Below are 23,767 nucleotides of genomic sequence, written 5' to 3' on the forward strand. Positions count from 1 at the left end.
CCAGGTTCAAGCCAAGACCTTCCTGTCTCATACTCAGAACACAGTAGAGTCTATCACAGTGGTGCTCAGCCATTCAGGGAAATCAATATATACTATAAATTAATACAAACCTTCCTCTGATTGGCCGAATCAGAGGTTGTGACATCATCAGCTCGCCTCTCTGACTCTTTCAGTCATTAATAGAATACATTGCTTTCTCTGAATCACTGAGCACTGTTGTGATAGCCTCTACTGTGTTCCAGGTTTGAGACAGGAAGTCTCGGCTCGAACTCGGAACACAATGCGGCATGCTGTATGTAGCCATGGCTACATACAGTTTTTACAGCATATGTAGCGGCCCCACATGTTAATGAGGGACACAGTTCTCCAAGATGGCCAAAACAAACTATGTAAAAGTATATTAAAAGATGGAGGTCAGCTTTAATGTAAATAGCTTTTTATAGAATTTCCTTTGTGGCATTATAAAAGTTGTTCATATTTTAATACAATCTCATCTTAGGAATTAGTAAATTGAGTTCAATACACTTTTTTCATAAATGGAAGACTGTCCTCTTTCCAGTTCTAAAATTTAATTTTTATGAATTGCTACCCAAATTGAACAGCATAAAATGAGCCAGGATGAATGTTTTGTAAAGGGTATACTATTATGACACTCTTTACAGGTGGCAGCAATCACATGTAAACAAACTCCTAGCCATTACAATAACAGTCAAGTGAGTTTGCTTACATCTTTACTCCTGGTTGCCAGCATATTAGTAGAAGAGGTTTGGGTGGCTGTAAAACCAGCAGTCAAGTAGTTTTTTGTCTTTTCAGCATAGATTACCTAAACTGTAGTTAATATAAACACTTGTAATATGCTTTATATTGTTACAGATTCACTACATTTCCATTTTTTATAAACTCTCCCATAAAATATTTGGCAGTAAGTTTATACATTTCTACCCTTTCGCAGTACCAGTGTACCATTACACAAGTCAATCTCACAGTACTTAGAATGCCCTAATATTACCAGCCTATTTATACATGGTGCCTTTATATCCTCATCGTGACTGAGGAGGTGAATGGGGGGTATATCAGGCCTTTACCTTAATAATTTGTTTTTCAATCCATATGAATATGCATCTATAATTTCTTAGCACCATCCCATTATCAATTCACAGGGTAATCTTTCATAATGGTATTTCTGAGAAAGACTCAATATTCAAATCCTAGTGAAGAAACGAGCCATGTTTTAACTAGTAGTAGATTGTTATATTCAACAGAAATAGTTCTGTTATGTTATGTTAAAAACATTTAGCTGCTTATCCAAGCAGGTTCTTTGGTTCTGATGAGAGTTGAGAACATTTCAAAACTGAGGGGTTCATTTTGGACAGAGGAAAACTCATTTTTTTCCCCATTTTACCATCTCTACCCTAGTGATTCCACAACAGCTTTTAGCCATATAACTTGAACAATGAATAGCTATACCAGATATGGTAACATGGGATTGGATTATGTAGCTAAGTAAAGGATGATTACTGAAACGTTTACAATTCCCATCTTGTTCTTGGGAATCAATATCTGCTTTGACGCATTCCATGGTAATCCGGTATCTGTGTAACTATGCTGGGGTACATGCCTGATACTCATGCTGGGGTGCATTCCTTACACTCATTAAACTGTAGAATGTGTCTGGATAAGCAGCAAAACATCTTCAACATTATGAAACAAGTCCAGTTAAATGTGACTAACTACTACTAGCTTTACCATGACTTGAATACATTAGAACCTTTCAAAGCATAAGCCATGTTTTAATGACACCAATTAATCATAGTATGTCTCAGGCACCCAAAAAGACTTCCAAAATTTCTTGAATTTGTAAAACACCTCGGCATATCAATGCCTTCTATTTTCAAAGTTATGTCCTATATTTTTACATTCAGTTTGTTCTGTGCAAAGCCCGTCCATGTGCACCTTACTTAAAAAAAAAAAAAAAAATAGTTAATAAATCAATTGGAACAGTTTCAATTTTTGTTTAGCTTTCTGGCTTTGGTGTGGGAGCATGATGGAGGTATTTGGCTGCCATTGTGCTGTGCTGGACTTCTGGTGTGCTCCTGCACCATAAAGGACAACTAAACCCAGAAACAACAGTGCATTACATTGTAGCTTATAACGCTTAGATGTGGTGGCTGCATTTGTTTTTTTCCAACATAAGAATATTTTCAAATACAGGAAATACCTGTTGATCTTGCTAGAAATGTTGTGTCTGTCACTTCCTAACTGCACCAATTGCCCTGACCCCCATGTAATGTAGATGAAGAGTTATGAACAGGTTTGTAGTCTATATCAGGAAAAGATACAGTGGATGACTGACATAGTCACCCAGGGACAGGAACTATATTATTTGCCAGGTTATCAGTTGAAAATAAAGCAAAGCATGAAAGAAGAAAACAAATGCATTCCACACAAAGTACGAATACATTGCAAAATATATGTTTGTTTTTGTTTAGATAAATGTTAAGGAGTAATGGGCCACCTCCACATATATATGCTGAAAATGTACTTATTATTAGATTTACTTAAGAATTTACTACACTACACAAAATGGTCTTAACAAGGTAGTGTGGATTCCACATATATTTGCAAATGTTGTGAAAATAAAACCTCTATTTTTAACACAAAATTTTATACAGTATAAATAGTTTTTTGCTGGCTAGTTGGTAAGTGTGGTAGGGAAATGTTTGTATTGTGTTTATTCTTTACTGTTAAAAAGTAAGCATAATGATTCAGAAGTTTTAACTTTACTAAAAAAAAAAACATACAAAAACTTAGACCTCATAAAATTATGGTGGATAGAATATTCCTATATTTTGCTGGATTTCAGTATCCAGCATTTTACATTTTATTATGAAACGATGATGATGATGATGATTACTTTAACCACTTAAGCCCCGGACTATTTTGCTGGCCAAAGACCAGACTATTTTTCGGCAATTTGGCACTGCGTCGCTTTAACTGACAATTGAGCGGTCCTGCGATGTGGCTCCCAAATAAAATTGACGTCCTTTTTTTCCCACAAATAGAGCTTTCTTTTGGTGGTATAGGATCACCCCTGTGGTTTTTATTTTTTGCGCTATAAACAAAAAAACTTAAATTTTGAAAAAATAAACGCATTATTTTTTTACATTTTGCTATAATAAATATCCCCCAAAAATATATATAAAAAAAGGGTTTTCCTCAGTTTAGTCAGATACGTATTCTTCTACATATTTTTGGTAAAAAAAAAAACGCAATAAGCATTTATTGATTGGTTTGCGCAAAAGTTATAGCGTTTACAAAAAAGGGGATAGTTTTATGGCATTTGTATTGAAATATATTTGGCAGCGATCAGCGATTTTTATCCTGACTGCAAAACTATGGCGGACACGTCGGACATTTTTGACACATTTTTGGGATGATTGTCATTTATACAGGAATCAATGCTATACAAATGCACTGATTCCTGTGTAAATGACCCTGGCAGTGAAGGGGTTAACCACTAGGTGGCAGTGTAGGGGTTAAGTGTGTCATGGGGCGTGTTTCTATCTGTGGGGGGCTTGGCTGTGTGTGACACATCACTGATATCTGTTCCCGATGACAGGGAGCAGATATCAGCGACACTGTCACTAGGCAGAACGGGGAGATGCTTGTTAACATTAGCATCTCCCCGTTCTTCCTCCCCATGAGGCGATCGTGGGTATGCCTGTGGCAATCAAGTCCGCGGGACCCGCGATCGGACTCACGGAAGTGGCATGGCGGAAAATTTAAAGGGACGTACAGCTACGCCCATTTGCCTGTCCGTGCTATTCTGCCGACGTATATCGGCGTGCGCCGGTCGGCAAGTGGTTAAATGATAAAGTAATCACCAGAAAACTTTTGTTCATGACTGAAAAAGGAATTAACTTACTTCAGCATGTAGTCAATTTCTATGACCATAGGTGGATGTATTTGGATGAAAATAAAGAGATATTCCAAACTCCTGGAAAACAATTCCACAAATAATAATATCTAGGCCATGGAAAAAGCAAAGAATCTAAGAAAGCTATTTATACTCCTACAAAATATATGAAGTTTTTTCAAATGCATCCAACAGTATAAAAAGATCCTCAGAGAGGGACCATAGCTCTTGGCATACCGATTTCATCTCCAAATATTCAAGATGGTATGTTTAGTTTTAATAAAACCTGGATAGAGCAAGATTTCAAGTGTAAGCATGATATCAGGTAATTTGGGATTGTAATGTTACTTTTAAGAATGTTACCTAATATTAAAAACACTAACCGGTGTCAAATGCATACTATTGAATTATAAATATATGATACATTATATAAAATATAAATATAGAATACATTCTCATATGACATTTTCTCTACTGTAATATTTATTTGTATATTGCTACAAGCTGGTTCTTTGATGACTACATTACTAGTATTTTTTATACTTGTTCCTAATTACACTTTTATTCAATATTTATTTTCTTATTTTTCTTATTTTTACTTATAGCAATTTCTGTGAACTTTCATTTTTCTTTTTGTTTTTTTGAAGGTTAACTTTCTTTTTTAGTTTGCTATCTAGTACATTATATTTTTCCATGTTATAATCACATTAATTAAAGAAGATGTATAAATGAACACTGCTTTTGAATCACAGTTATTTTTCTAAACACAAAATAATTCAGTCTTTTATAACTGACCCTTTATAAGCCATTCAGCAAACAAGGTGCTTTGAAATTAGATTTTTTTTTTCACTGCTTACTATCCTTTGTGGTATAACACGAGCAAATATCAATTAATTGCTATACGTTTTTGTTTACCATTAGCTGTAGAATTTTTGTATATTAGGATTCTGACAGGATAACCACTTTTTTTTTTTTTTTAAGACCGGCTAGCAAATCCAATTTGAAATCAAGCAATAAATGCAGCTGTATAAACAGAGGTAGAATGATTAAAGTCACTAAACAGCCACTTGCTTTCCAATCGCCTGTTTTTATTTTTTTCCCAAGCTGATCGTGATTTGTTGACTTGTAAATAGATTATTTCAAGATAATCTCTGAAGATGTAAAATGTTGAAACTGCTCTACAATAACTCAGCTCAGAGCACAGAATGGAGCTGTTAGTCTAACTGAATTAAATGGCTTGTTTAAGTGATGGAAACGGCCTCTTTACCTGCATAACTGTAGCACTGGGACCATTCATCAAGTTAAAAAAAGCTGTAGCAGCAAAATACAGGCTAATTTGCTTGAGACATATTTTCTGTTTGGCACATAGTTTTGTATACTAATAGAAAGCCTGTCATTTTTATTTTTATTCAGTTGTCCCCATACCTTTACTCATTATACAACTATTAGACAACAAAAGAGACTGCTTAGAAAATAGAAGACATTCTATGTTCCCCATGCCTTTTTTAGTATAAAGGATAAATAACAAAAAGCTATATTCTTATATAACGGTGATGACAGGGTCACCGACATTGAGCAGGAAATTCAGTCTTAGATTTTCAACTGAAGAGTGTTAAATGACACAGTCCATCTCAAATATGGCTGTACAACTATGGCTTTTTGTTATGGAATTCAAGATACCAGTTAAATAAGAACATGCTTACAAGTGTACCTTGGTGTGAACAGCACCCAAATGCAAGGCACCGTAACCCGCAGCATGGCACTACTATGCATTATGGTGTGCTGCATTAGCAAAATTTGTTGTAACAATGTTTGGTTTATTTTGGTGTATTAATGAGCCAATTCAAAGGAATGTGCAGCCTTAAAGTGGTTCTAATGGAAAAAAATATAAGAAACATGTTATTAGTTGAGAGAAAGAGCTGGGAACACACCACTCAAAGTCACTTGTGAGGATCTGATGAGATGCTGAAGAGATCCGCAGCCAAGGAAATCCAATGGTAACAAAGAAGAATGGTGGCACATTCGGAAGTAAAATCAAAGATTTTATTGAAATTTATTGAAAGTCCATAAAATCAAGCGAACATGACAAAACATCAATCCAAAAAAGGTGCTCGCTGTTACTAGTTAACCACTTTGTGCAATGGTTTTGCACAGAGCAGCCCCAATCCTCTTGTTTTTTGGTCCCCCATTGAGAGGTCCTGGCTCCTCCCCCCCCCTGTGTTATTTCAGTAAAGTGAACATGGTTTGGCTGTGATAGGTTATTGCACCTTTTTTTTTACAGTGTTTATTAACCACTTAATAAACTATTTTACACCCTTCCTGCCCAGGCCAATTTTCAGCTTTCAGCGCTGTCGCACTTTGAATGACAATTGCGTGGTCATGCCACACTGCACCCAAACAACATTTTTATCAATTTGTTCAAACAAATAGAGCTTTCTTTTGGCGGGAATTAATCACCGCTGTTTTTTTTTTCCTTTTTGCTAAATAAATGAAAAAAGACTGAACATTTTAGAAAAAAAAATGTCTTTGTTTCAGTTATACATTTTTGCAAATAAATCATTGTTCTTCATAAATTTATGTCAACGCGTATATTGCTAAAAAAATAGCCCAAATCAGTTTATATTATTTCGTCTGTAGAAAAGTTATAGACTCCACAAACTATGGTATATATCTGAATATTGATCAACCTGGAAGTACTGACGTCCTATTTAATATCTCAAGGCCCAAAAACACCAGGACAGTAAAAACATTTCCCAAATGACCCCTTTTTGAAAAGTAGACAGTCCAAGTAAGAGGCACAGAGAGTTTTTTTAAGTTGTAATTTTTTGGAAAATTATTATTATTTTTTTTTAAATATTGTCTCCAGTGCAGTGCAGCGTTATCATACAACTGGTGAGGCGTTGATCAAGGACACTGACTTGTGACAGTACGTAAAAAAGACCTGCTTCAAGTGGGTTTTGCATTCCAATGGACTTGCATGTGGATGCAAAACCCATCTGACACCAAAAGAAGCCCCTCAACGCGAACACTAACATCTTAAGAAATAAACTCTTACACCTCCAAATATTCTAACTTGGAAGTTTACAAAAAAATGTAGGCTAATCTAGGTGAAAGTAAATTATAGATTATAATCTTATAGAACACGACATTATTCAAATAGATCTTTATATTTTACTTATTTTTATAGTGGTGGCATACAACGGTGGTGTTTGTAAGATTGTGTATATATATTTTTCCAAGTAACAGGTTTATTACTTATGTGATAACAAATGAGCAATTTGCATGTGCAATTTAACTGTGCATTTTACCATTTTTAACAAATAGTAAATAGGTGGAAAGTAAGGTGATGAAATCTCACATTTGAGTACATATTCACTAGTTAGCAAGAAATATTATCACCCACTGACTTGAATAGGCTTGTTTGTGTAACTGTAAGGGAAAAAATAAAGATTACAATGTTTTCCTATAACCATGCTGCTTATAAACATAATGTCTATACTGCTAAAAAATACTCTATATTACAGCCTCTTAATTCAAAAGTACATTTTCTGTGTATAAATATAGATTGTCTTTTTAAAATCCAGACAACAAAGTGCCAGTGTATAGGTAACGTACTATTGTTTGGATATTGTGTGGTGATACCAAGAAAGCATTTCAAAATTGTTAAATTGGCTCCAAAAGCAGAATTTTTTTTAATCTTAATGCTATGCGTTACGATAAAAAGCCGTCTGGGTGCATCATCCCCACTTTAGCCCCCTAATACGTAACTGAGCCCCATCTCAATCCAGTGATGTTGCATGAGAACCTTGGCTGCCCGTTTCTCTCCCTGCGGAATGGCTGAGACACAGCAGCAGGCGCCACTGGCGCCCGCTGTTGTCAGCTAATGAGGAGAGAGAGGGGGCAAGGACGAACAGTGGCTCCGTGTCTGCATGGACACACAAAGCAGTGGCTGGGCTTGGGTTCCCCCATAGCAAGCTGCTTGCTGTGGGGGAACTCAGCAGAAGGGAGGGGCCAGGAGTGCCGGCGAGAGACCTGAGAAGAGGAGGATCTGGGCTGCTCTGTGCAAAACTACTGCACAGAAAAGGTAAGTATAACATGTTTGTTATTTTTAAACTAAAAAAAACACGACTTTAATATCACTTAAAAAAAAATCTGCTTAAGTTCTAAACCTTAATAAGAAGCCATTTTCCCAAATGAAAAGTAAGTGTAACAACTCACTCCAGAATATAAAAACTATATATTTTTTTTTAGGTAATTTACTAAAGTACATTTATTTATATTAATACTGTGAAATAGTTCAAACTCTCACTGCAGAGCAAGTATCTACAAATGTTTGCAGTATGAATTATCAGCATCTCTTACCCACTGATTCCAGGTTGCCTCCCTGAAACCCCCTGTAGCCAGCGAATAATCTGATTGCTCACCATATGGTGTATCTGGATCTTGCAAAAACATATGACACAGTTCCCCATAAATGTTTACTGTACAAAATAAGGCCCATTGGCATGGACCATAGGGTGAGTACATAGATTGAAAACTGTCTACATGGGCAAGTTCAGAGGGTGGTGATAAATGGGGAGTACGCGGAATGGACAGTGGTAGGTAGTGGGGTCCCCCAGGGTTCTGTGCTGGGACCAATCCTAATTAATTTGTTCATAAGCGACCTGGAGGATGGGGTAAACTGTTCAATCTCTGTATTTGTGGAAGATACTAAGCTATGCAGGCCAATAACTTCTCCGCAGGATGTGGAAACCTTGCAAGAATATCTGAACAAATTAATGGGGTGGGCAACTACATGGAAAATGAGGTTTAATGTAGAAAAATTTAAAACAATGCATTTGGGTGGCAAAAATATGAATGCAATCTATACACCAGGGGGAGAACCTCTGGAGGAATTTAGGGTGTAAAAGGACCTGGGGGTCCTAGTAGATGATAGGCTCAGCAATGGCATGCAATGCCAAGATGTTGCTAACAAAGCAAACAGAATATTGGCATGCAATAAAAAGGGGATAAACTCCAGAGATAAAGCAATAATTCTCCCACTCTACAAGACTCTGGTTCGGCTGCACCTGGAGTATGCTGTCCAGTTCTGGGCACCAGTCCTCAGGAAGGATGTACTGGAAATGGACCAAGTACAAAGAAGGGCAACAAAGCTAATAAAGGGACAGGAGGACATTGGTTATGAAGAAAGGTTGTGAGCACTGAACTTATTCTCTCTGGAGAAGAGATGCTTGAGAGGGGTTAAGATTTCAATTTACAAATATCGCACTGGTGACCCCACAATAGGGATACAACTTTTGTGTGGAAGGGAGTTTAACAAGACTCATGGCCACTCATTAAAATTAGAGGAAAAGAGGTTTAAGCTTAAACTACGTAGAGGGTTCTTTACTGTAAAAGTGGCAAGGATGTGGAATTCCCTTCCACAAGCGATGGTTTAAAAAAACTATTAGATAAGCACCTGAACGACCACAATATACAAGGATATACAATGTAATACTGACATATAATCACACACATAGGTTGGACTTGATGGACTTGCGTTTTTTTTCAACCTCACCTGCTATGTAACTATGTCAGAGACAGCTAAAACATCAGATTAGAATTTTCAGGCCTTTTAAAAATCGTTCTAAAAGCTGAAGGTTTTTTTTCTACCTCATTACATTCTGTGCAGCTCCCCCTGACCTCCACTTATACTTACCTGAGCCCAAACTCGATCCAGCGCTGTGCACAAGAGCAGCGGCTCTCTCCCTACACATAGGTTTGAAGACAGCAATGGGAGCCATTGGCAACAGGTTGCTTCCTAAAGGGGGCATTCCATGGGGGGGATAAGCCAGGAAAGAGAGGAGGATTGGGGATGCTCTGTGCAAAATGTTAGTAATTAGTTACTGGTTAGAAGGTAAAAGCAGATACAAGCATAGTTTATATATATATATATATATATATATATATATATATATATATATATATATATAGTCAAACTACACGAAAGGAAACATGGGACAGTCACTGAGAAAAGCAGTTTGCCATCACCCATTGCGTTAAAGCTGAACTATAGGAACATAAAAAAGACCTAAATCAATGCAGCTCTGAAATCATTAACACCTTAACCAATTGACCTCCAGAAGATACCCCCTTCATGACCAGGCCATTTATTTTCTATTCGCCACTGTGCTACTTTAAATGGTAATTAATCAGTCATGCAATGCTGTACCTAAACACAATTTATAAAATTATTTTTACTCAAATAGAGCTTTCTTTTGGTGGTATTCGATCACCACTGCTTTCTTTTGTTTTTTTATTGTGCGATATAAATGGAAAAAGATCCAAAATTCGGAAAAAAATATATATTTCTGCTATAAAACATATCCAATAAAAAAACAAATGCACATGCGGTATTCAGTACCTCTGGGGAACTGACTAACTTCCACTGGCATCCTCAATAACGCTAATACAGTTCTTATAGTATACACTGGCAGTGTACTAATGACACTGGCTGGGAAGGGGTTAACATCTAGGGCAACAAGGTCTTAAATGTGTGCCTAACAATGTTTAGTGTGTGTACTGTATGATGATATGTCAGTTTTTACTCCCTTGCAGGGTGAAATAAAAGCACATCACTGCTGTCTGTAGAGAGCCTTGTGTTATTTACCAACACAGCACTCTCTTCTGTCATTTGCTCACTGATCAGTGGGTGCCGCCCATACATCCTTGGCCTGGGACCCACTGATTGGCTTTGTTGCAGCCAAAGACCGCACAGTCTTCCTGGTTCATGTGAGCAGACCTGGAAGAAAGCCGTAACGTACAGGTACATGTTCGTTCCTGTATGAGCCAACCTGCCACAGTAAATGTACTGTGGTGGGTTGGCAAACAGTTAATAAAGGTGTATTTTTTTTTTTTTAGTTTAAACACCAGCAGTGTAAGTACCTGAATTTGACCAGGTATCAGTTTTTTGAAGTCCCAATACAGCTGGACTGGAGTGTTAGAAGAAGAAGTTGTACAGGGAGCCAATGAAATCATGTGCAAAAAAAGGCTTATGAGAAAAGAGAGCTGAGTGACAAAGATGTGCATAAAAAGGCTCATGAGAAAAGAGAGCCAAGTGACAGAGAGATCACTGTGCTGCTTCTCCTTTTACTGCCCAGCCACAAGCTGGGGAGGTTCCAAGATGACCTAGGCTCAGAGGAGGTAGGTTAAATGATGCCGACGATCAGACTGAGGACATCTAGTGGCAGAAAATACTATTGTGGGGGAAATCTCTAGAGCTGGTTTTGATTTATTTTTTAAAAGGCTATTCATTTTTATATTGTTAAATGGTATAAACTTTTTTTTACATTTTAACTGCACATTTTTTACCATTACCATAACCCATCAAAAAAAAAAAAAAAACAACCCCAAATAATAATACATTCTTGTACTCTTGCCATGAATAGAGATGCTACATACAGTACCGTGAAAAAGTCTTATGCAGGTGTGAAGATATGCTGTGCAGTAAGAATGCTTTTAAAAATATATATTTTATTGTGTAACTAGTGCGACTCATGTACACCCCATCTACTGTCTGGAGAAATCTGTCTAGAAGTGGTCTTCATGGAAGCATTGCAGCCAAAATGCCATACCTTGTTTGACATGCAAACAAGGCTAAGTGACTCAACTATGCACAAATACATAGTAACTGGGTTGCAGAAACATGCCAAGAGGTGCACACAGGTGCTCAGGACTGATGAGTCAACATCTGAAATCTCTGTCTGTAGATGGAGGCAGTGTTTGCTGGAGAGCAGTACAATAATGAGTGTCTGCAGGCAACAGTGAAGCATGGTGGAGGTTCCTTGCCCCAAGTTTGGGGCTGCATTTCTGCAAATGGAGTTAGAGCTTTGGTCAGGATCAATGGTGTCCTCAATGCTGAGAAATACAGGCAGATACTTATTTATCATGCCATACCATCAGGGAGGTGTGTGACTGGCCCCAAATGTATTCTACAGCAGGACAATTACCCCAAACATACAGCCAATGTTATTATGTATTATCTTCAGCCTAAAGAATAACAAGGAGTCCTGGAAGTGATGGTTTGGCCCTTACAGAGCCCTGATCTCAGCATTGAGACTGTCTGGGATTACATGAAGAGACAGAAGGGTTTGAGGCAGCCTATATCCGCAGAATCTGTGTATACGTTGTTGTGCTTTTGCACAGCTTTATGCTTCTGCTACATATTTGGATAGTATAAAATGTCTAAAATGAGGTAACCCTTTAAAATTCATTAGGGACTCATCTATGAAGATTTTGCGGTGAGAGTGGTATAAAATGCTGAAAATTAAAATAAAAAAATAAAAAAAATTTGAACAGGTGGTCATATTTGGGGTCACTGCTTGGGAGATGCTAGGAATTTTTGTTAAAATGTAAAAAGCACAGCACAACTTCAAAGCGATCTCTTGCAAAAACTGATGATTGGGTGCCTTTTTGGAAAAGGTTTAACTACCAGCACACAGAATCAGTAATCTCTGTAAAGCACCTTTTTTGGAGACTAAAGAAAGGCTCAGTGGTTTGGGCATTCTAACGTTCAGTCCAGCTTGTCAGTTTATACAGCATTTTTTCACATGAGGACTTACAATGGTTCTAAAGGCTGAAGATAATAAAAAAAACTTCTGTGTGCAGGTGTGCAGCAGCCCCCCTAATACTTACCTGAACCCCATCTCGATCTCAGCTGTCTGGGACTTTCCCTCCTCATTGGCTGAGACAGCAGCGGGTGCCATTGGCCATGGTCAATCAAAGTAAGTGAGCCAATGAGAAGAGAAAGGGGGCAGGGCCACACGACAGCTCTGTGTCTGACTAGACACACAGAGCAGTGGTTCAGCTCGGGTGCCCCCATAGCAAGCTGCTTGATTTGGGGGCACTTGGCAGGAGGGAGGAGACAGGAGCGCCTGCAGGGAGTTAGAGAAGAGGAGGATCTGGACCACACTGTGTAAACTTGCTGCACAGAGCAGGCACGTATAACACATTTGTTAGTTTTAAACAAAAACAAAAGACTTTAATATCACTTTAACGTGATGATAATCACTAACATAGAACTGTGACCAAGTCCAACAGATGCTAAGTGGGCCTTGGAAGTTCTATTACTATGTGTGTTAGTGAAATCATTGGTTAAGAAAATGTTGTTGCCTAGAACAGAAAAGCCCCAAGCTGTTTTGGTAACAACAGTTACAGAGATTATTTACACTGCCCACTATGTTAATCACAACACTGCATGCTTAAGCTGAGAAAATGAAAAACTAGTGTTCCCAATTGCATAAACATAAACCTTCATATCCGAAAAGTACAGTTTTGAGATGTTATAGTTCTGCAGGGCCTATGAACAAAAAGTGCTTTGAACAAAAATGTTCAATATTTATATAAAAGAGAAGTACTTAAATTACCCCACTGCTGTTATTATCTGCTTCTTGCTATGTTTTGTAGTTATGGTGTCTCAGTGCTATATCTAACAGATAGTCTACCATTTGTAAACACATCTTTTTGATGTTTCTGCCAACATCCTGGCAACAAAGCAGTGCCATTTCAAATAAGCTAATTAACTTAATTGTTGATGAAGCATGAAACAGTTCATTCACCCTGTTAACCGCACCATGACAACACAAGATCTTCAGCCTGTGAAGTTACTTATCTTGGAGGAAAAAAAAAAAAAAAACCTCTGGCAGTTCATTTATATATATTTGTTCTGCGTAAATTTGGTAGATTTGAAGATGTAAATGACTGAATCTACCAAAACACACAAAAAGGGGGCAACAGGCCAAACATATGTCAGAAAAGGACTTTATAAGTCTAAACATGTATCATTCCCATTACAAGAGTGTTTCTTAACCTTATCAGAATAGTCTGAATATGCATTTAATAAAGAAGACTAAGATTTCTGAACCAGAACTTTGTCAGCATATGCTGAACAGAAAAGTATACCCAGTGGTTAAAAACTGCACAGGCAACCATGCTGGTTACTATTTCTCAATTGGAAGTAGTTTGATAGTCGACATGCATGGCATAGCTATTAGAGATTCCATGTTTATCAGTTTTAGGCCTCATGCACACTGGACATTTTTATAGATGCTGTTTTTGCCTGCAGCCAGTAAAATCCCCAGCATATTATCTTATGTGCCCATGCACAAAGAGTTATATCAGCGTTTTTTGGCAGGGGCGTTTATTGGCTGGAAAACAAACCCAGAACTTGTGGGTTTGAAGACGAGTTTTTCAGCTGTAAAAACGCTGAAGCTATTTGGCTTTTATGAGAGTTTTTGAGCCATACGTTTTTGTGGGAGTATAGTATTGCTAAAAAACGCAAACACTAAAAAATGCTAATGAAAAATGCTGCAAAACTTGCATTTTAAAGTGGCATTCAACAACTAAAGCGACTTGTTTTTATAATGTCCAGTGTGCATGAGGCCTTAGCTGTATAAATATAAGCTATATAATGTAATTGGCTTTATAGTGTAACTGCCCTTTCAGTATGTCCTGCATGCAATCTGCCATAAAGGTGTGCTTCCCTTTCTAGCAACTTCCCCGTGTGACAGGTTGTAGTACTGTCAGCAAATTCAGTCTGAATAGTGCCAAATCTCATTATTTCTGTTTAGTTTGAATTCCAGGTAGGGGGTCATAAAGGGACAATTCAAAATGTAGCTAAGTGAGGCTCCAAATGCAAGCAGATAATGAGAACATGTAGGAATATACATACTTTCCATAAATGTTTACATGCACACAAAACTGTCTTTTTCTTTTTTAAAAGGGTGATTTTAGTTGCATTATCACTTCCCATGAAAATGTGAAATTTAACCTACTTTAAAAACTGTCCAAAATCTTCACAGATGTTTTCACAGCCTGGCCATTTGCAGACACCATGACCATAGAGGGTATGTGTAGCCCCAGTCTCTTCATGTGACGAGCTATAGTAGAAAGAACATAGCATCCCATTAATCTCAAAAGCCATAATCGTTGGCGGCTGCTAGCACCTGTCAGGTTACAATCGCTGACAAACAGGTCAAAATAGGTCAATTCAGCTCAGAGCAGTCAGAAAAAATTTAATCGTTCTATTGAATAGTTCAACTGCCAAGGCAGGATGATGTTCCAATTAGGGAAGAAATAAAGCCAGAGATGACTTATAATAAAGGATGAAAATAAATGACTATACAACAGTGCATGGTAATGTCAACCTGTGACCCAACTGTAGTATTTAGCCTACAACCTAATAAAACCTTTCCAATGTGCTATATGTTTACTTAAATAAACTAACAAGTGTGGCCACATTTAATAGGTCTTCATGATTAAGCTAGATAGTACCATGCTAGGTTAACATTTTTATTCCTAAAAAGAAAATCCATCTGTTTTGGGCTTCACAACATGACAATGCTTGGGGGAGGGTTTAACACAGAATGTCAGATAATGAAAAAAACTCTTGAAATTACATCAATGTAACAGTCTCGCCTACAAATAATATTTACTGACGATCTACAGTAGCTAACTTGACAGTAAAATGAAAGCAATCTGGTGAATGAGAAAGGGTATGCAGCTTGGAGAGTTTCTTCCCCTTACCTATGTGGCCAGAGTGGCATGGGAACAAAAGGAAAGGTAAAGCCAAAGTTTAGTCAAACTTTTTTTCAGCACAAGGGACACATTGCAGTCATAGTAAATACTGTCCCTTGTGCTGACTAAAAAAAGGTATAGACAGCTTTATAGGTAAAGCACAGGATCACTTTAAGCTGAACCACAGAGAAGAAGCTAAATCATGAAATAGAAGTATGAGAAAATGTAACCGGCCAAAGGATTTGTAATTCTGCTCATTCTTGTGATCTAGCCACCCCTGGTAGAAAGCATGGCTATGTCTTAGGCGTCACCTGCAATGACAGTGCATCTTGGTTAGGAACACACCAGCAGCCAGCTGACTAGACAATGAAGGAGCAGTCATACACTAATCAATCATCCTTCTGTGCTCGCCTCTTTTCAGAACATTTACTGCCAGCACATGTGCCAGGGAATAAACCATTAAAGGGTATTATTACAGCATATACAATTGCGACACAAGTGATATAACGTTATTAAAAGAGACCTTTTCTTTTCAATCTGCAGCATTGTAATTTTTTGTAAAATGTTATGTAATATGATAAGCTGGAGGCGTTCTTTACACAGATTGTGTATGTAACAAGCACCAGATATGTCATTTCCTGCTTGTGTGATTGGCTTACTGATTTTTCCAGACACAAAATTAGATTTTGGGAATCCTCTACAACAATCATCTCAGTTTTGGCAAGATACTCTGAAAGGGTTAATTATGCCTAAAAGGATTCAGATCATGCCACTTTCCTCATTAAGACCCTTCAAGTGCAGCCACTGATCACTAATGAAAATGTGACTCCCATTCACATTCACTTTTCACATGGACACTGTCAAAGGGAGCTGGAATCAAACATTATACCTTCAATTTGAATACATGCAAATGCTTCTTAATTAAATGCAGCACTGGACAAGAAGAGACTACATTTAACCTGCTTTGCCTGGGCGCCTGACAGGTCCTGATCTGCTTCGTAATGTAGAGAAGACATGGACACAGTCCCGCTCACTGCTATGGGGCAATCGGATGGAAATGGACCACCTGCCCGTTTCCATCTGATCCATTGGACGGATGGGGAGTAGGACCACCATCCATCTGTTTTTGATTGACAGCATTGGATGGCGGCGAGTGTCAGCAGACATGTGTCTGCTGACATCTGCCACTCCATAGCAAAGACTGAAGGGTCAGATCAGGTCCATCTTAAAAACTGACAGGCTAAAGAAACAGCACAACACAAAGCAAGTCAAATGCAGCTTCTAAAATGCCATGTGTACCAATCAATAACAGTCAATGGGATTTTGCTGAACTGCATGCACCTCAAACACAAAGAACAAAATGTTCACAAGACCCCAACAGGGGACAGATATCAAGACAAATTTACACTGACAATAGTTATATTTATTAATTTTAACGAAAATATAACTGCAATAATTGTAATGTTTTATATGTGCCTGAAGTTTAGTTTGAAGCATTATGCAACAGTTAGTTTGACAAAGATAATTGTGCAAAAAGACCTTCACGTGGGCATAGTAAAGAGTAAACCCCTGCGAGGACTCTATTTGGCCGTATAGGTGTTCCATGCATCCCCATGCAGACAATCCAATTCATTTCAAATAGGATGCAACAGCTGTACAGACACAGCCACGGGTCCCAATTTAACCGCCATGCGGGTGCATGGTCCTGCATGCATACTATCTGCATTTGGGGGTTGCACACAGCTATCAAATACAGTATGTTCATATGAATGAGGCCTAACACTCAAGAAATAACCTCTGGCTATATAGCTTATCTTATATATATATATATATATATATATATATATATATATATATATATATAAATGTACAGTATATATATATATATATATATGTATATATATAATTTGTTCGGGGGGAAATGTTGTACTTTTGGAGATGTAAATTACTTGATCCACCAAAACAAGCAAAAATTTATCAATCCCATGATTTATTGACTAATTTCAGATTACTTAACCCCATTTCTGCTGCAGCCTGCTGACCCTTTAAGAGCTTCTAGATGATGGAAGGTGGAGGCGGGCATTTTGGTCATGTGACCTCTGTGATTGGCTGTCCCCTGCATGCTCCCAGCACAGTTTTGTGTTTACATATGGCTGGATATATGTGTATGGCCAGCAGGAAAAGCTGCAGGGTTGCAATAGCAAAATTATTTTAACACACTACAAAAGTATATTTCTTTTAATAGAAAACCAACAGCTTTGGTTTGATGTTGTTAGTTAGCAGTCGATGAAGTCTAAATTTGCACCTCTGTGTTTTAGTTTGTTGCCTTTAAAGAAAATCCTGCTTCTTGCATTTATGGTGCAGTTTCTAGCAAAACACATCTTCCATTAACTAGGGATTAACTGTACTACATGTGAAATGCATCTAAAACACATTCCACTGAAACTGCATTATATGAAAAACCCAAAGGTGTAAATGTATACATCACCACTTCCTTATGGAAGCAAAAAGGTAAACATGTCTTTAGCAATGCAAGTTCTAGTACAAACACCATATAACAATAACAACAAACCTAACTATAACTAATTACATTAACAGGCATTAATTACATTAACAGGCAGGATAAATTAGAATACATTAGTCTTCCGCTGCTATATATTTACCTGTCTCGTCTTGAATTTAGAACTGAAGACTGTCCATTCACTAAGGAATGATGAGTTATTGGTGGCGATGCTTTGGAAGTGGTGGAGGAGGTAGTAGAAGAGGAATTGTTAGTAGTGAGGTCTAGCCCCCCATGTTTAATGCCATTGTCTTCCATACTGTGAACTCCAGTAACCTCTTTCCACAACTGCTGAATCTCCGCAGGGCTTAAACCAGCTATAAAATAAAGTATTGTCTTAGGAATATAAACTAAGCTTTTTTTTTAAACAACAAACTGCATTTTATGATAAGATACACACCAACACAAATGGTCCACATCTTACCATTAGTCATTGAAAACAATAAACGTTAAACTTATTTATATATGCCCGCTGTAAACTTGGGTTGGGCATTTACTTAGTACACATATACGCATGTATGTGTGGGTTAGAGTCATGTAAAGCTGAAATATTACATTTCTTGACAGTCTGGGGTACACCATTGGGGCCTTATTACTTCTTATGAAAGCAATGATGCATGATTAAAATCCAACTCTGCTCAAACTTTTATTTAATATTTTTGGATAAAGTCTGGAAGGATAAGGGACATCAGCCATGTTTTTATTACTGTCTGTGACTAGGTTTAGTAGATTTCTATTTGCATCCTTATATTAAAGCGGAGGTCCACCCTAAAGTGGACCTTCCGCTGATTGGAATCCTTCCCCCCTCCGGCGCCACAATTGGCACCTTTCAGGGGGGAGGGGGGTGCAGGTACCTGTACAGTACAGGTATCTGCACCCACTTCCTGGATAGAGCTCTGCGGAAAGGGGCGTAGATTACGCCCCTTTCCGAAAGTCCCCCGCTGCCTGCTGGGAAACATACAGATCCCAGAGGCAGCGGGTCCATCCTCATTGCGCAGCGCGGCTCGCGCATGCGCAGTAGGGAACCGGGAAATGAAGCCGAAAGGCTCCACTTCCTGATTCCCATACCCAAGATGGCAGCGGCAGCACCAGAGAGACGATCGAGAGATCGGCTTCGGGTGCCGACATCGCGGGCGCGCTGGACAGGTAAGTGTCACTATTTTAAAAGTCAGCAGCTGCAGTATCTGTAGCTGCTGGCTTTTAAAAAAAAAACAAAAAAACGCGGAGTCCCGGCGGACTCCCGCTTTAATGAGAACAGAAAATGAAGATAATATATCTAATAACAATTTAGACAGCAATCAAAGTACTTTTTGTTAGAACCTCTGTCAATGTGTTACTTCTAATTACTTTAATAATTACTCTTGCATCCCATTCAACTTTTGGTCAAGAACTTCAGCTATTCATTGGGTTGATTTACTAAATGCAACTAAACTGTGCACTTTGCAAGTGCACTTGCACTTATTTTCCCCAGAGCTTCATGAATGCGGTGAAGCTTTGCTTTGTAAATAAGACCCAATCAGATGCAAGGAAAAGATGAAAAGAAAAAAAGAAAAAAACAGCATTTTTGCTTGCATGTGATTGGATAATGGAAATCAGCAGAGCTACACCACATTTACTGGTCTGGGGTAAATGGTGCAAACTGCACAATATATTTGCCTTTAATAAATCAACCCCATTGTATGCCAACTGGGAGCTAGCAATGTGCTGAGATTAGGTCTATGTGACAGTGGGAGCGTTCCAAGCACCACATCCAGTATAAAAAGAGACCTCTGTTCCGAAAGACTCATGTGCAGCTGTACAATCTGTACAAATATTTTGTCTGCCCTGCCTTGATGTGCTTAACATGTGCCCACGTATAAGTGCATTTGTACTGATATTTGCATACTATCTGCTAACTAAACTTTAAAGACCAGATTCAACAAATATTTTAAATATCTGTAAAAAATTATGCTTACCAGAAATACTAATATTCCTGGAAAATGCTGATACCTAAATGGCGCCATGCTGTATGTTTTCTACTTACCTTATTTTTAATATATTTTCCAACAGAGTATTATTTACTTAGAGCACCTCATTAACAATAGCCTTGAATTGTTGCGTATTAACATATTAACATAGTAACATAGTACCATGTTTCCAATCATATGAACAATTTACTTTTGCCCTTGTTCCAAACTAGAGAACAGCAAATCTCATGCCTGAATTATGCAGCCATATTACCTTGTGGTAAGGACTGGACTGGAAGAGCTGACTGGCTTGGCGGGATGGAAATAAGTCCCTGCCGTTGAAGATTGAGTAGATGTTGTTGTTGCTGCAGTTGCTGCATTTGAAGAAGCTGCTGCTGGAAGACAAGCTGTTGGGCCGCTAGCTGTTGCTGCTAACAAAAAAAGGATTAACAATCAAACATGTATTTTTTTATAATTGTGTATAAAATGTAAGTATATCTATCAACACCTGAGCAATTCAAACTCATCAATTGATGAAGAAAATAACAAAATTAAAAGTGAAGTATGGGGTTGCGAAAAAAAAAAACGAACAAACATTTATACTTACTGGGGTGGATGCAGCATTGATCAAACGCTTCTGATTGCTTAGTTCTCCCTTCTGCTCTGAGAGGAGAATGGTGACTGTCAGTCACCGTCTCTCTGCTCTGCCCCTCTAGTGCACACTGGAGCGCCAGGCTGTGCAGGAGGCAGGAGCAGCTGGCTCAGTCTCCCAGTGTCTGAGCCAGCTGCCAGACAGGAATCTGAATGGATCCCGGAATTAAAGTCTGGATCTTTCCAAAGCCTGGACCGGGGGAGTCACTGGGTCACAAGAGTGCAGAACTAATTGCACTCCTATAATCCATAGGAAAAGTGAGGCCAAAATAGCTTTGGCCATACCTCTCCTTAAAGTGCAAGTCCACCTTTACAGAAAATCTCTAAGGTGAACTTACACTGGACCTTCCCATTGCACCTGGCCCAACTAAACTCGTGTCTGGTGATCACCCATTCTGACAGATTGTATAGCTGCTTTATCAGTCCGGGGATTTGAAATGGCTATGGCTTTCTCTCCTCTTCATCTGCAGTGACAGAACGGGCTACGTGGTTTCTGATTGGTTGGCACAACCCATATGACTGCTTCAGCCAATTAGAATGCTCCTATACGTACCTCCTTAAGAGGTACATTGAGGAAATTAAGCAGAGGGGATTTCTAAAGCCCTGGACCAGTGAGGTGGCTATATGAGGTCTCCTAGCTGGTCATTGCAAGCTCCAGGTCAGCGGGAAGGGGGGATGAGGAGGGGGCCAGTGTAAGTTCACCTTACAGATTTTTATGTACAGGTGAACTTACCCTTTAAGTTACTTTCAGTGAAAGACAGCATATAACCAGTGTTTACAGGCAGATGGAGTTATAGGCAAATTTAGATTTTTCTGTAGAAATAGATCTTGACCCCACTAATCTACACCTCTCAACAAAAACTGTTTCCACTTCCAACAATCTGTATCAGTTTTTTTTAATTTGATGGGTAGCCTCCAAGACCAATAAGAAGGTACAGGAAAGAACAGGGTATAGCCAAGCGTGAATATTTTAGGGAAAGTCAAGATTTGGATATATCTTCGGCTGCCTTTATCTCAGGATATAATGATTATGTTGATGTGACATACACTGAAAGTTTATGAATTGATTTTGCTTCAATTGCCTGGATTTGAAAAGTAAAATACAAATAACAAACATTTATTCTACTTCGTTCTATGTAATAAAGGTTCCATATACTACAAAAGTACATAATATAAATATTACGTCTGAGAAAATATAGATTGGAGTTAAAACATGTGTAATTTATAACCTTCAGTGATCTAAATAAACACATTGACATAAGGTAAAAGTGGCACACCACTGTAACTGCTTCGAACTGCAGATGTGTCTTTTCAAAGTATACAAGTGTAATCCACAGCTGCCCAAGAATGTACTCTCCAGTGATACATTAGTAAATTGGGATGTAGCTTTTATTCCAATATTCTCTCAGCTCTTTCTTTTCTCTTATTTGGAATGCATTATACCAGCTACAGATTCAAGAGAGAGAATTGCCCTATTAGAAAAAGTATAACTTCCAATTTTGTGAGGCATTACAAGACAAACCAGAGTTCTTGGGACTCCAGAGAATATAAGATAGCAGTCACACTTCACAAAGAGACAAGCTGCTGTAGAAGACCTTTCCTTTTTAGTTTGGGGAAAAGAGAAACTTCTGATGCACTCACTGGAAAACAGACTGCATAATGGAGCAAGTCATGTGGATTGCCCAAAGCCTCAAGAGAAATAAGGGAACAATTTCTATGCTGTAGTTGATGCCTGTCTGAAATTCTATTCACAAATCCAAACAGAAACAAAACCTCAGGAGGTCAGGACTGTTTCCTGTAGGTTTGCATAATGGGCAGCTTAAAGACAATGTCTACAATACCTGCTGATCAATTTAACTACTTCAACATGTTATATTTGCATTATGTTTATATTTGATGCATTCTACCGACAAGTGCAGGGAAGGCCTGAAAAACTAGCTTGTCAGCATGATTTATGAGCACATCAAACTGTAACTTTCTATTCGCCAGTCCAAATCTCCAGTAGCAGTTCATTAATCAGGGGCCCATGACTTTGAAATTTATGCTCAGCCATTTTTGAACAATAAGCCAACTTTGCATGCTTCTTGAACTGTATCATACAGAAAAAAAAATCTTTCATTATATTTCACCAATTTTATAGCTGGGCGACAAAGTGATTTTTTTCCAAAGAGAATCTTAGTATAGTACAGCATACTGCTAAATAAATTATATAGAAACATTCTGTGTCATTTAGCTCCCTTCTTAACATTATTAGCATTATTATTATTATTTTTTTTTTAAGATTTACGTGTAAAGAAAGGCTTTTAACTACAGACATGATATTTTAAGAAACTTAAAGTGTGACTAAGGCACTAAAGTTCTGGATGCAGTGAAGACGGATTAGAACATCTGTGAGATCATTACTGCTTTATGTGTCCCAGCTGGGGAGATTTTCCCTCAATATTTGTCCTGTTTTGCATTATCAAAAGTGAAAGTGAAAGAAAATCCTGAGTTGTATCCAAAACAGGAAAAGAGGGGGAAAACTTCCAATAGGGACACTAGTTCTGGCTACCCTTGTGACTACCAGGGATTCTCTGACTTCCTGTTTTGCCTAAGGGACAGGGAGTGAAGCCAACATGGCACAAATGGATAAAAGTTACATTGGTCACAATCCTCCCTTACTGTATCCAACATAAAAGTGTCTTTGGAACATGATTGCAAAGACTGAGATTTGCCCCTTGATGGTAGAGCCAAATATTGATCTAAGACTGATTGTAAAAAGGTTATGATTCTTCCCACCGAGTATTTCCTGGGTTAACAACATGTTTCCTTGCACCGGGTGAAATACGCCTTTCACATGCGATAGAACAACTTGAGAGGGTAGACTTACTACCATTTACCAGCATGGAAATTTAAAAAAACGAAACAAAAATAGGCTTCAAAAGCCATGTTGCCATTAAAGCCAGAAACTATGAAGCAGGTTGGTAAACTGGTCCATAGGATAGAATATCTGATCGATCTGGAAGCGCAAAGGGTGTCTACCAGCAGTTTGATCAGGTTGGAGTATTTCATCCACTTGGATAAGGATCATTGCAGTGTCCTCCATCTTAATCTTGGGGTAGTCAGCCTGCTAATCGTCCATGCATGGAATGTGAACTGGGT

General features: G+C 38.2%; 1 protein-coding gene across 15 annotated transcripts in view; it reads right to left on the bottom strand.

Moving 5' to 3' along the window:
- Nucleotides 1-23,767, bottom strand: part of FOXP2 (forkhead box P2) — a 390,396-nt gene that overhangs the window by 95,505 nt on the left and 271,124 nt on the right. For 13 of the 15 annotated variants that reach the window (XM_077472079.1, XM_077472084.1, XM_077472083.1 and 10 more), the window contains 3 exons: nt 20,250-20,406; nt 18,133-18,346; nt 14,728-14,832 (listed from right to left, as the gene is read on the bottom strand). In XM_077472079.1, the coding sequence (XP_077328205.1) occupies nt 14,728-14,832; nt 18,133-18,346; nt 20,250-20,406 (476 nt within the window). The remainder of the gene's footprint in view (nt 1-14,727; nt 14,833-18,132; nt 18,347-20,249; nt 20,407-23,767) is intronic. The other 2 variants (XM_077472087.1, XM_077472090.1) reach the window with 1 other exon arrangement.

The sequence above is a fragment of the Lithobates pipiens genome, unplaced genomic scaffold (assembly GCF_037356315.1).
Source record: "Lithobates pipiens isolate NorthernLeopardFrog02 unplaced genomic scaffold, aLitPip1_a1.2 Scaffold_8, whole genome shotgun sequence".
NCBI classification, from domain to species: domain Eukaryota; kingdom Metazoa; phylum Chordata; class Amphibia; order Anura; family Ranidae; genus Lithobates; species Lithobates pipiens.